Consider the following 13,342-nt stretch of genomic DNA (forward strand, 5'->3'; position numbering starts at 1 on the left):
AGAACTTAAAACCAAACAGAATGTGATAATTAAAATACCTACCTGCAGTTGAAATACAAAATGCATCAGAAAACAGAGTGAATGGTATTCCATATACTCATTATACTATTACTGTATCACTATAACTAAATTTTTCACAATATTACTCCTAAGGAAAGCTTACCTTTGTAATAAAAATTATTTAACTTTAGGTTTTCTTCATTCGAAGAAGACAGATGAAGTTGTCTGGATGAAGTCTGAGTTGCCACACACTAATAAATCCCATGCTGTGATTCTTACTACTAGGTAAGAACACAGCTTTAAAACTACATTACAAGTCCATTAAATTATTTCATAACTTAAAAAAAGCAACTTTCTTTCTTCAACTCAGTTCTTTAAAATGAGAAAAGAAAATTTCAGACAGCTTCAGAGTAGTAAGTTATCAGTAACCAAAAGGACTCTGCTATGTAAGAAAGGTCACCCAAGAGTATAACATCGCAGGTACTACCAAGAACTACTTTCACCTCCAGCAGTTTCCCTCCTCATCTCCACTTTCAAAAGCAAATCTTAAAAAAAGCACTGCCTAAAATATCAAGTATACCTTAAGATATTGAAGTTCTTAGTCACACTTGAATTATGGAAACTATATTCTTGGATATTTAAAAACCTCAACAGGGAAAGCAGTTTTGTCATAGTGAAAGGTGAGTTACATTTCAAGAAGCTTTTGTAGTTGGACAGTGGGCCTGTTTTCCATAAGAGTAGGAAGGTTTCTTACTGGAGAGCCCAGAGAGGTGCCCAACTCACCTCTGGCAAGAAACAAGAGGACACTAACTCAAAGAGAAGTAGTTACTTCAGGATTAAGTTAAGCATGAAAGTCTTGGTGGAAAAATCTAAAAAAAAAAATTTTTTTTAATAAGCAGAGCTTACTACAAAGAGACCTCAATTTTAATCAACCTCTCAGTTTTATTCTAATTTAGGGATGCTTTTAAAAATGACAAGACAAAGGAAACAGACACCCAAAAATTCTCTTTTCATCTACCTATTTGCTAACTAGCCAGACCACTAAAAAAGCCAAAATTGTAGGGTGCTTTATGATACTTGTGCAACAAGATGTGCAAAGCTTACAACAAAGGAATAGATGAGCAGGTATTAAACAGTGCTACTTAACTGAAGTAAAGAACACAGTGCTACTTAAGTGAAGTAAAGAACACAATTTGTATCTCTGAGTGCAAAACTCTAGGTCAGGAGGTTTAGACTGGAGCAGTAAAGATCAGTGTAATGTGAACTTCGTTTTACTGGCAATCTGTCAGCATTCAACAACAATTTGGTTCTATTCGGTAACAGAAGTTTGTAAATTCTGCATCTCAGAGAGTAAGAGGTAAGCACTACAGAAATATTAATTACACTTGGGGTAAAATACTTCCAAAAGGAAACTAAGTAGTTAGCATCAGTCCTGGGAAAAAAAACCCACATGACACACAAGGAAAAATAAGCACTCAAGAGGTGGATTTTAAGTCTGACAAGAAACACTTAGAAAGAGGCTTAAAAGCTGAAAACACATCTTACTCATGCTGATTACCTGGGAAAAGCACCAATATAATTTAGCTGCCTACAAGCGGCATGCAAGTTTATTAAATTAATTTAATCACACTACTGCACTAACACAACAGTGACTGTACATGACAAACCTGGTTTTCTTCTTGCAAAACTCTATATTGTTCCTTCCAAATGGTGATTTTTGAAGCTTCATCTTTCCTCAGAGCTCTCTCCTTTTTCAGCTCAGGACTCCAGAAGGTCTTGATACTATTCATGGAAGAACTCAGCTTGCTTTCTTTCACTTCCACGTCCTTGCGAAGTAGATCGTTTTCCCTTAATACTTCTTTGAGTTGTGTCTGCAGATCCATGATTGTGTTATCCCTGGCCTGGCGCAGTGAGTGAGGCACAGTGGATGCCATGCTCACTGGAGGGAGATGGTGCTCTCCAAATGCAATAGTATCACTGGCAACTCCACTACTGGCAATGTTAGGGCTGCTCCCCATTGCAGTCATCCTAACACCATAAGGCAGCCGCCCCCCAGACCGGCCCAAAGTCATGGTGCTTTTTGGGGTGTCTGCACCCACGTTCTCATGGTCACTTAGATACATAGGGCCAGATGTAGCATAGGCAGCATTTAAGGACTGAATATTTTCCATAGAAAGGGTTTTCCCACTGCCACCCGCAGTACTACTCCCTGAACTGCCTCCTGTGCTGTTGGTTCGACGATGGCCCAAACGTGGTGACCGTGGCAGCCTTGGTGAACGCCCTGGACTCTGGTTGCTTGGCTCAACCTTACCAACTGACCGAGCACTTCCATACATGATTAAGCTGGTGGTGTGAGGCAACTAGATAGGCATAAATCAGGAATTAAGGAAATCCTGGTAAGTTTTTCAACAGTTTTAAGTCAGGTTAAGGCCAATCACAATTTGTAACAGATCCAGTTGTCCATCTTCGATGTCACGTGCTCGCAATGTTCAGGACCATATCTGTATCAATAAGAATAAGATATTAAAAACTGTATCAACAAAAACAGCATATTAAATACCTAGCTTATCACAAAACATTTTGTCCCACATTGAAAAGAAAAAACAAGTATTTGTATTCCACTACCTGAGTAAGAGAAACAATCAAAATTTAAAGACCATTATGTAGTATTTTTTCTTTCAAGAACAGCTAGCATCCCTAGGTCACAACTTCTAAACCTTGTTGCTGTGAAAACAACCATGCAAATGCAAAGTAGTATGGACTGAAATTGTTCCGATCAGAATCTTTACACACAGGTCCCGTTAGCGTTGCTGTAAGCCCTCAGAAGTAAGAACCCAAGCTAAGAAGTATCATGAAATCATTACTGACCACAAAGCTTAAGCAAGTATAGATACTTCTCTGAAAGAGCAGCAATCCCACAGCACTGGGCCCAATGAGGTTAAGAGCAACAAGGGAATCACACTTGAACTGGAAACTGGCTCTAGTCTCTAACTTTTACGTCAAATTGGGATTCAGTCCTAAACATGACTTAAATCTTTGTTCAGGTTAAGTGAAGATCTCAATCAAAACACACTTCTCATTATCAACTTCAGATTCATGAACGTAAATAATACCAGTCCAACAGCAGGGACTTACTAAAACACAGAACAGCACGACATCATCATGTTTCAGTTCCTCCTCCCCTCTCCTTTTTCTTTAAATGTGGGCTCTGGTAGCGTATACAATAAAATTCCTTATTTTTGAACTGTAACATTATGCTGTTCTACAAGCACTAGCAGCTATCTAATACAGGGGCACTGGGCTAAGACCACTTTTAGTAGTCAAGATTTAGTAGAGGAGCAAGAAACAGGGATGAAATCAATTTGTAACTGAGCTACTACACTGTAGAACTAATCTCACTATACAGGTCTCCCTTCTTCCTCACCACAGTGTAAATTATTTCAAGTCACTACTGGGCTCAGCTGAAATAAAAACCAAAACACTGAAACATTCCTGGTCTAAGGCTCTGCCCATCAGATGAAAGAATACCAGACAGGATCCAAAGAGCAGCAGCATCTTATATACCCCAACATGCTTTCCTTTCACAGCAGCTTTCATCTAGCCTCACCTTCTGCTCAGAAGTTAGATTTGTCACATATTAGGAATATTTTTTTCCAAATCCTATAGCTGAAGGCATGTTTGTGAGACAATAACTGGGCAAGCAGATCACAGATTAGGCTTAAAAAAGGGAATACACTTACAAAAGAAACTGTAGAAATAGGTAGGAGGGGAGGGCAAAACTATGATTGAAAAAAATACCGAAAAAGGGTAGAACAAAAAAATGGAAAACCCTGATGAAGAAAAGATACAATCATTTTCCTTTCAGAAAACAAGATGGTATAGGAAAAGATACACTAAGAGATCGTTTTTAAATGTTTAGTTCAATCCCTAAATTTTAAATGGAAAACAAGACCAGAGTAAGCCAGCACTTTTAAAATTATCACGCTATTTAATAGACGGTACAATAGCATGAGTAATTTTAGAAAGCTCATGGAAGCTGATACTGTTTTGTGAGCAGTCCTCAAGAAGTTCAAGTGCATACCCTCTCTCACTTTCTCTTTAGAGTATTTTAAAGACATATGAAAGGAAAACGGGCCAAGCAAAGACAGCCAGTGGCATTAATAATTGAAGTTAGCTTCTAAAACACCACCTATGGATATCTTCTTAAAATATATGTTACACATCAGACATTTATTTTATTTCAAGTATACATCCTTATGCAAAACAGCACAAAATATAAACTGTGGAACTAAGTCCACAGTTTTCCACTGGAACTGCTCCATTAAGTAAGACACTGTGACTCAGATCTGGAAGAAAACCACTTCTTCCAAATAGAAATGCTATTTCAGACTAGTAGCACTGTCTGAGATATCAAAAGGCTAAAAATTCTGCCATGACACCAGCTGAGAACTCAAAAGGAGTCAGATACGATTTCTTAGACACCAAAGTACATCCAACTAAGAACCTGTATTCAGAGGATTCTCTTGAAAAGTAATCCAAATCACAGCACTCAGTCAATTTCCTACAAACTCACATCACAGTAAATCAGTGCAAATATACATTCATGTAGCTGTTCTAAATTAAACTTCAACTAAAGAATTAAACATGTTTCATTGAGTGTTTTAGTTGAAACACTTCCTCCAAAAAAACACATTACATTTAAATGTTGCTAGAAGTACGAGTGTTGCACACAGAAATATAACCTAGTAAAGTGCTTAACCACACTTAAGTGCACAAAAGATTTCAGATCATTTATAAAGAGTTCATCACCTCCAAAATAGAAAATTCATGGAATTGCTTCCTGCTTGCTTAACAAACGCTTTTTTAAACTATTAATAGCTCTCCAAAAAATGAAAATGACTGATGTCCTTGACAGAGAAGCAGCTTCCCAGGCAGCTAAAAGGAATTGGTAGCACAGATGGTGCTGTGCAGTAGCCATCTTCTGAACTACTGGGCAGGCAGGTTTGCTCTCCTCCACCTTAAGTGGAAACACCAGTCCTATGCTAAATCAGCTCTAAGCTTTGCTTCACAGGTAGGCATCACCCCCCTCTGATAGTCCACAGAAATAAAACAATTCATGCTATGAAAGCCAACTGCTAGAATTAGCTGTTGATTAGGTTTACAGAAAGGATTCCAAGAACTCAGGAATAAGAGCTTGGACATCACTGCCATCACCACCAGTCCTTAAGCTGAGCTTACTTTGCAACAGCAAAACCAAACAAAAGCAGTAGATTAAGAAAATAAAAACAAGCAAACATAACCCTCCAGTATTTCTCTTGAAATGAAAACTTTCATTACACTACTCTAAAGACTTTAAAATTGTGACTATTTCAAATATTAACTAAATACACACTTCCAACCACACAGCCAGTTTCACTATTTTCACTCACTTAGATCTGTCACCATTCAAGAGAAAAAGCCCACATTACAGGATAAATCTTAAATATTAAAAAATTTTTAAAAATTCTAATAGCACTTATTACCATCCATTTCACTTTGTTGCTACTAGGAATCCATAAACAGAAGTAGATATCAAGACAATTCACACCAGGAAAAATAACTTTCATCCTCAAATAACAAAGAGAAGCAAGTGACAGAAATGCCTTTCCTCATTCACAATACCAATTTATATGGAAGAAGAAAGGATCCTAGTTTCCCTTCAGGACACCGAGCAAAATTACATGGAAGATTTCTTTCAGACAGCACCATAATAAAAAAAAAGTTAAAGTTTTTCGATATTCTGAACCACACTAGCATTTTGCTAGGAATCTCAGAAGTACAGCCACTTCTCTTCCAGGCCAACATGCAGCACTGTTACTTTTTTTTCCTCTTCTACTGTGATGCTAAATCTAGGCACAAATAAATCATCCCTTAACCTTACAGGATGGTGGTAACCCCAGGGAACATTGTCCAACTGTGATATGAATTTATTGACCATTTTTCCTTTGGAAATGCTCCTGTAGGTGTCTTTTGGTGCTTTTTGCCAATACAAGAATTCTTACCTAGGACTACAAAGAAAGAGCCTATGAACTGGAACAACAAAAACAAAAAACAAAACCAACCAACACAAAATCTTTACATTTGTCTAACAGCTCTGTTGTTCACTACAAGAACAAAAATTTCCAAAGAGCATCCTATCTGTGAGCCAAAAAAAAAAAAAAAAAAAAAAAAATTAGCCAAAGTAAAAACTTTATATATGTACCTAGAGATTGTCATAGCAGCTTTGGAAGTAGACAATCAACCTGCTTTAGTATTAGTGGAAAATGCTATCTAGTGATTACAAGAGAGCTTGAAAGGACTATCAGAAGCATAAAATAAAGAAATGAAGAGATGAAAATTACACAATATTGTAGGAAAAGGTTGGAAAAAAGGAAAGTTATTAACACATTTTCTGTATGAAAATTACATGATAGATAACATTACACCCTGCCTGAAGTACCAGCTAAGAAAAATATCTTCTGAGATTACAGGTAACTGCCCCAAACCACTCAGAGGCAAACATCATGAACTATAAAAAAAAACTTATAATCCGACAGTAAACTTTTAAATGTACTAAAGTGCAATTTGTGGCAAGTAAAATGAATCCGTTTCATTACAATATCCTCTCATAACCAGTGTAATGCAATGGAGAATCAAGCCTTCAAAACAGCAATCCAGCTACCACTCCAAGAAGTATGGCAATATCCAGAACCATACATAAAAGAAAATGGTAATTCAAAGCAGCATAAAAGCCAGGAACTCTGGCATCAGAACCTAGAATGTTGAAAGTACAGTAAAATGGAACAGATTTACTTGTACGGCAGTTATGAAGTAAGAGAGGACAGGAATAGGTACAACAGCTTTGTGAAAAGATCTGGTATTTTTCAATTAAAGAACTAGCCTCAGGCATAGTAGAAATATAATCAACTTCAGGATAAAGCATCCAACAAAATAAGATGTGTTTGCCAGTGCCATCAGACTCAGGCCCTATATCGAGAATTTTATGTAAACCAATGTCTCAGAGAGCAGACATTCCTGGCTCCAGATGATACAAAGCAGAAGATTCATTAACATAAGGTTTTGCTAACCTCTAGAGGATCTGTCATATATATATATATGATGCCTCTCCTATCTCCCCTTCTCCAGGACAAATACTAATATCAGAGCAAGTACTTCCAGGTAAGTAAGCAAATCAAATACAGAAAAACATATTGCAGAAATATAGAAAAAAAACCCTGCTTATATTTGTTAAAATAAATTCATTTGGGAATAACTTTGCTTTAGCATTCAGAATACTTCAGCAAGTAACATTTAATCTAAATTTCTTTTCTGCAGTTTCTGTTCAAGGCTGACACCAGCTCACAAACAACATTCAGAGACTCAAATCCCTAACACCTTCACCACCTGATTGTCAGGAACAGGGCAGTTTGATCAAGAACCAGGCAGGCAAACACACCTTACAGCACAGTGTCCCCTCCAGTGCCTCCCATGAGCATCCCATGGATGCCAGATACCCAGGCTCCCAGAAGACTGAACTTCCTTGTAGCACCAATCCCCTTGTCTGCACTAGGAAAGCTTTGAATGTGAACTCTCTAACAGCAACAGAAAAGGCAGCCTTTACAAGAGCTGTCTTAATCTGATAAAGTGCTACTGCAGACACATTAGACTTCTTTAACAGAAGCAGCAATTGTTCACATTTTCCTAATTCATACCCTAATAGTTAAACACAAATACGAATGACTAGAATAAACAATGGGACCTGGGCACCAGAACAGAGCAAGGGAAAACAAAACAAATAAAACAAAAAAACCCAATAATTCCAGAACAGGAAAAATTTATATTCCAGTAAAAACTTGACAACTATCTTCACCCTGGAATTCACATAGTGGGTGCAATGTCAGAATAGACAGGATTCACAACAGCTCAGAGTTGTGTGAACCAAGATGAAGACAAAAAATTTGAATTCCTGTTACTTTCTGATGCACACCACAACCACAAAAGCTACTGTTGCCATGCCACTTTACATAAACAATTTGAAGTATCAATCTTAGTACTACAATATAGATTTTAGGTGTGACTACTTCTGGAAGGTAAAAAAGCTCATTACTTTCATGCTAAACTACTGACTGTTACACAAGAAAACGACAGAAGAAAGTTTACTTTGGAAATCATTTGCAAGCCAGCTAGTGCTGAACAAGGCACTGAACCCACAGAATTCTGGGTTGTTTACCCATACTGAAATGTTCCTATCCTCATGGCCTTGACAGCAAGAAAGAAAAGGGGATGAATGAATTCAAGATAGAAATAAAACAAAAAAGGAACTGTTCATATAGTGATTGACTGTCACTCCTAGATTACACGTGAATACATGTCCAAACAATGGCACCTGTTTAAATCAAATTCTTTTTAAAGGTATGTTGTTGTATTCTTTTTTTAAACAAGTTCACTGACTTGCACATCTGCCAAGTTCACTGAAAGTAAGAGCGCCCTTGTTTTGCCTCACTGAACATGAGAAGATAGGAATTGATACACAGAGAGATTTTCCCAGAAAAATATCTCGAAAAATCCTCATAATGTTTAGGTGAGTGACATATTGAAAACCATGTTTTGTAAAAGGTAGGCCCTGTTACACACTCTTTAAATTCAAATGGTTAATATAAATGATACATATACATTTCAAATTACTATAAAACATGCAATCATCTTGATTATCTGTCCCTTTTAAACACCATTCTGTTTCATATTCTTCCCTGCCATTCATACAAGACATCCTAATTCAGAATACACTATCTTTGAGTCTCTAAACAACATCCAGAAATACTCATCAGCTTCCTAGTTAATTTCTCTCTCACAAGTATACATTTCCTATCATAAGATCCACTTACTCCACAAGGAATAAATAATTAATTTGACAAAACATGCTCTGCTCTATAGCAGCTTCTTTGCAAAATCAGTTTTAACTGACATAAGTTATTGTTTCTTCCAGTTCCCATATATCTTGTTATGTGCCACAAAGGGTATACTTTTACCATCACAGCTGCATTCCATTAGATTCTCCTTCACTGTTACTATAAAAATACAAGTATTTGAGCTAAATCCTTATTTACAAACTCTTTGTGATAAAACACTTGCTTATAAGCATTTTTTTACTAAACCTGATGAGGTCATCCTCAACTTGAGGTGGAACATGAGGTGCTACTGATATTTCTAGGGGCATTACCTCATCTCATTTGTCCAACTAAAATGGTTCTACTCACAGCATACTAAGAGTCAACCTGGTCACTAAATTTGGCTTTAGTTAACCTGCACTATATGGTCAAGTTACTGTGTACCAATAAAAATGCTTGTCTTCCTCCAAAGACTGAAGATGTATTTCTTATGCAAATCACAATTAAAGGCACCCTATTCATGGCAGAAATCTTGGACACTATTCAGCACCTCTCCTAGTTTTAGGACTGGCAACCTTGATTTTGTTAAAGGATGATTATTAGCACATACTGCAGATATATTGTGGACCACTCTCAATTTCTGCTTCTTGTGTGGGTTTCCCTGGTATTGGACCTACAGACCCCCTGGTCCCTCCTTTTCCTATGTTCTTCATGCTGACATGTGCAGTCTAGGAAGGTGCATCAAGACTTGGTTTGGGCAATGATTGGGAGATGATTATAAGTATCTAAATTTAAAATCAGACAGGAAATATACAGCAAAAATTATCATGTGCCTTTTTCCCTTTTAAAAAAGTTCAAAAGAAAAAGCAACAGAAGTCAGAATATGCACATAAATTTCCTAGTGATGAAATCATTCTTATAATTACCAAGAAGACTGAAGACATGTGGACATGTATTTTCTGTCTGTGAAGCTGAAGAGTTCATACAGCCCAAGCTGTAAGAGTATACAGTCTGTAAATACCCCGTGTTTATGAGCATGGTTGTTTCTCTCTTCCCTCAGGTGGCATGTAACCAACGAGCAACTTTCCAAGAGTGGAAACACAATGCTAAAAGTAATGATATTTCAAATGGCCAGAAGTACCTAGAAGCACTAGTGAATACATGTAGACTGCTAGCCTAGAGTCACCATGGGTAACATCACTGTGCAAAACCAAGCATGCTTCATCTACAGAATTTCCATAATTTCTCTGACAACAAAGCTATATTAACAATATTGACAGAACCATCACACCTGAAAACTTCACTTCCCTAAATCAGCATTGGATTTTCTAGATCTCGTGATCTACCTCTGCCATACAGCAGCCCACTGCATGCCAGTTAAAATCTTGGCTTAAACAGGGAATGAGGATAGAGGCCTCATCACCCAGGGTGCTCTTAGAGCAGGGTAGCCAGCAAGATTCAAGAATGCATATTATTGTTCCTTAATTCTAGCCATCAGTTTGATTATTTAAAAAGCTTCAGGAATGCATGCATCCACCCATTCATTTCTGAGCATACCATACTCATATAAAACAACCCAGGTCTTCTAAACGCACTACAATTTTCAAGCAGCATAGCCAGGTAAGTGTTGCAACAAATCTCTGCACAAGAGAGGCTTTTGGGAGGAAAGGCTTGAAAATAGGGAGGGGTGAGGAGAGGAGGGATAACAATGAGAGAGTATCCTGCTTCATAGAATAAGGCATTATAGCAAGGAACTCACACACTGGCTACAATAGCATGGTGAAATATTTCTATTCCTATAGCAACACAGATAACTGCTACCAGGAACTGAGTAAGTGGCAGAATCAGGAAAAAAAATAACCTAAAAAACCCAAAAAAACCCAAAACCAAAACAAAACCAAAAACCACCACAACAACAACAAAAAAAACCAAAAAAACAAAAACCTACCAACAAAACCACCAAAACACAGGTTTCTTTCATTACCAACATTTGCAATTCAATAAAAAGGTAAAGGCCATGTAAATACCAAACCTGCTTTTTTGCCAGTCAGGACATTAGCCAGATGTTAGAGATTAAAAGTTATGTGAAAAGAATCTCATAAAAGCTTGTGACAGGATCAAAGAAACAATGCTAACACTTAAGAAAAACAGGATGCTTCAATAAAGCCCAGATAACAGAAACCCAAACTGAAGAAAACCTGCTAACATCCTTACAGTGATTTGATTACGGCTGAACTGGTTTCACAGAAAAAGTAGAGAAAGTTCAAATTACATAAAATATTGTGATAAACTCATGTTTTACCCAGCAGACCCCAGACCTCCCTCCTGAAGCTCAGTAGATTCAGACAATTACAAATTTCTGAATGATACAGAAAAATCATATACTTGATTATTCAGGGAACTGCTGTTCTGTGATGAAGTTCTTATCTATCCTTCCCGAACTAATCATTCAGTACAGTTGCCTCAATTATTGAATAACTAGTAGTCCAAATACTTCATTATTAAATAATTACATTATTGCACTACTAACTCTGCTCATACTAGCATGGGCAAGGTAGTGATTTTTTCTCTTTTAGTCTTACTTGATATGGCTGCTGACTCATAAGTGACCCTTAACTGGGGCACACACCTAAGCTGCTGCAGTTTTCAACACAAAACACCAAAATACACTTCACAGTAATGCCAGGCTGCAGAGTGCAATAGCTCAGGATGAGAGGCATGTTCAGCCACCTACTGCTTATAGATGCAGTAACCTCTGGGAGAAAAGGAGGGCAGGCAGGGGGTGGAGGTTGCTGCTGGAGGCATCCGAACCAAACTGGTCAGTGTTTAACAATCATAACCCTGCAGTCAAACCAGACAACTTTTTTTGGTTACAACCTGTTGGATTTGAGGTAGCATGTCATCCAAGTACAACCATCCCACATATATCAATGTGACCTCAAAACAAGGTTGGATGAAATGTTAAACATGCATTGCTCTTCAGACCTATTTCTATCCATTTCCTTCTAGTCTCTCAACTTCTGTACTGTTTTCTCCCTGTCACGGGCCCAAACCAGGACACCCCCCTCACCCCCACAGTGGGTTTTTCTTTGTATCTTTTCCTCCTATCTCCTGATCTCTCCGATTTCCATTGGGCTGTCACTTTAAACCATTTCTCACCATGTCGGCACAAACCACAACATGAAATTTCAGCGTGCATGCAACGTTCCATGTAAAATAAATGGTATGCTTCCTAACTAAGGCACAGAGTTCACATCAGAAACGAGACAGATGTGGAAAGACAGCAATTCCTGATACATGCTTCAGGATCGCAAGCAGATTCAGAAACAAAGCATCGTGTCAGCTGACGCTTACTTTGTAGCAGACGTAATAAAATAAATGAAATGTGACCATTCAGCGTTCACGGGGAAAAAAATTAAATACTAAAAAAAAACCAAAAACGGCACCCCAAGGTCTAGGTAAGACAGACACCGGTCACAATTACCCCCGACGATATGACTGAGATAACAAAAGCGCGTGTTTCACAAGGACAGAGTAACTAAGTAGAGGCGAAAAAATACACGGGAGGAGCACGAAGGACCTGCTGCATTGGCAGGCAATCCCACACCCTACCCCCGGCGCAGGGCGCCCGCCCCGCTACCCTGAGCGATGCCCGGCAGGACGCGGGGCCCGCCCGCCCGCCTGCCGCCGGCAAGACGGCGGGCAGGGTGATGTGGCCGTCCCCGACGCGGTCCCCGCGGGCCGGGCGGTCGGAGCCGGGGGAAGGCTGCCTCCCAGCCCCCGGGCGGTGACAGCGTGCGCGGGGCCCGGCAGGGGCGAGGCCCCGCACCCCCCCGGCCGCCTCCCCTGGCCGCGCCCGGGCGCCCCCTCTCTCCGGCCGGCCGACAGGCCACGCAGCCCTCGGGGAAGCCTCCGCCGGACCCGCACCCACCTGAACCGCAACTCCCCGGCGACAGGCCCCGCCACTGCCACCGTCGCCGCAGCAGCAGCCCTCGCCCAGCCCCGGCGACTGCTCGCCGCTACCGGCTCCCGCAGGCCCCGCCCCGCCCCTGGCTCCCCCCAGCGGCCGGTAAGAAGCTTTAACCCTCCCCGACCCCCCGCACCGAGCGAGGCCCCTCACCTGCCCGTCAGCCGGCGGAGGGAGGGAAGGGGTGCTGCGCCACGGCGGGACCGGGTGCCGGTGGGGCCCCGGGCAGGTCGGGCTCACGCGCCCGCCGCTCCTCCGCGCGCGAGCACCGCCGCTCGCTCGCTCCCACCCCTCCCGCGCCCCCGGCGCGAGACACGCAAGCCCCACCCCCCGCCGCCGCCGAAAAGCGCGAGGCCCCCGCACACCCCGCCCCGCTACGGCCGCGCGCCGCCCCGCCCACGGCGCGCGCTCACACGAGCGGGTTTCCCTTCCCCACCCCCTCACTCCCTCTCAGGGGCGGGGACCCTCC

General features: G+C 40.5%; 1 protein-coding gene across 18 annotated transcripts in view; it reads right to left on the reverse strand.

The window, feature by feature from the left end:
- The window catches only part of ERC1 (ELKS/RAB6-interacting/CAST family member 1), a 277,145-nt gene extending 263,989 nt beyond the window's left edge, over positions 1 to 13,156 (reverse strand). For 10 of the 18 annotated variants that reach the window (XR_011730568.1, XR_011730564.1, XR_011730563.1 and 7 more), the window contains exons 1-2: positions 12,838 to 12,948; positions 1,668 to 2,501 (exon numbers count right to left, since the gene is read on the reverse strand). Coding sequence is in view for 13 of the 18 variants with exons in the window: in XM_071768464.1 (XP_071624565.1) it covers positions 1,668 to 2,336 (669 nt within the window). In the remaining 5 variants the exon portion in view is untranslated. Of the gene's footprint in view, positions 1 to 1,667; positions 2,502 to 12,837; positions 12,951 to 13,026 lie in introns of those variants that run through there. The other 8 variants (XR_011730571.1, XR_011730566.1, XM_071768489.1 and 5 more) reach the window with 3 other exon arrangements.
- Positions 13,157 to 13,342: the final 186 nt, after the last annotated feature.

Source organism: Heliangelus exortis, chromosome 1, assembly GCF_036169615.1.
Source record: "Heliangelus exortis chromosome 1, bHelExo1.hap1, whole genome shotgun sequence".
Classification (NCBI taxonomy): Eukaryota; Metazoa; Chordata; class Aves; order Apodiformes; family Trochilidae; genus Heliangelus; species Heliangelus exortis.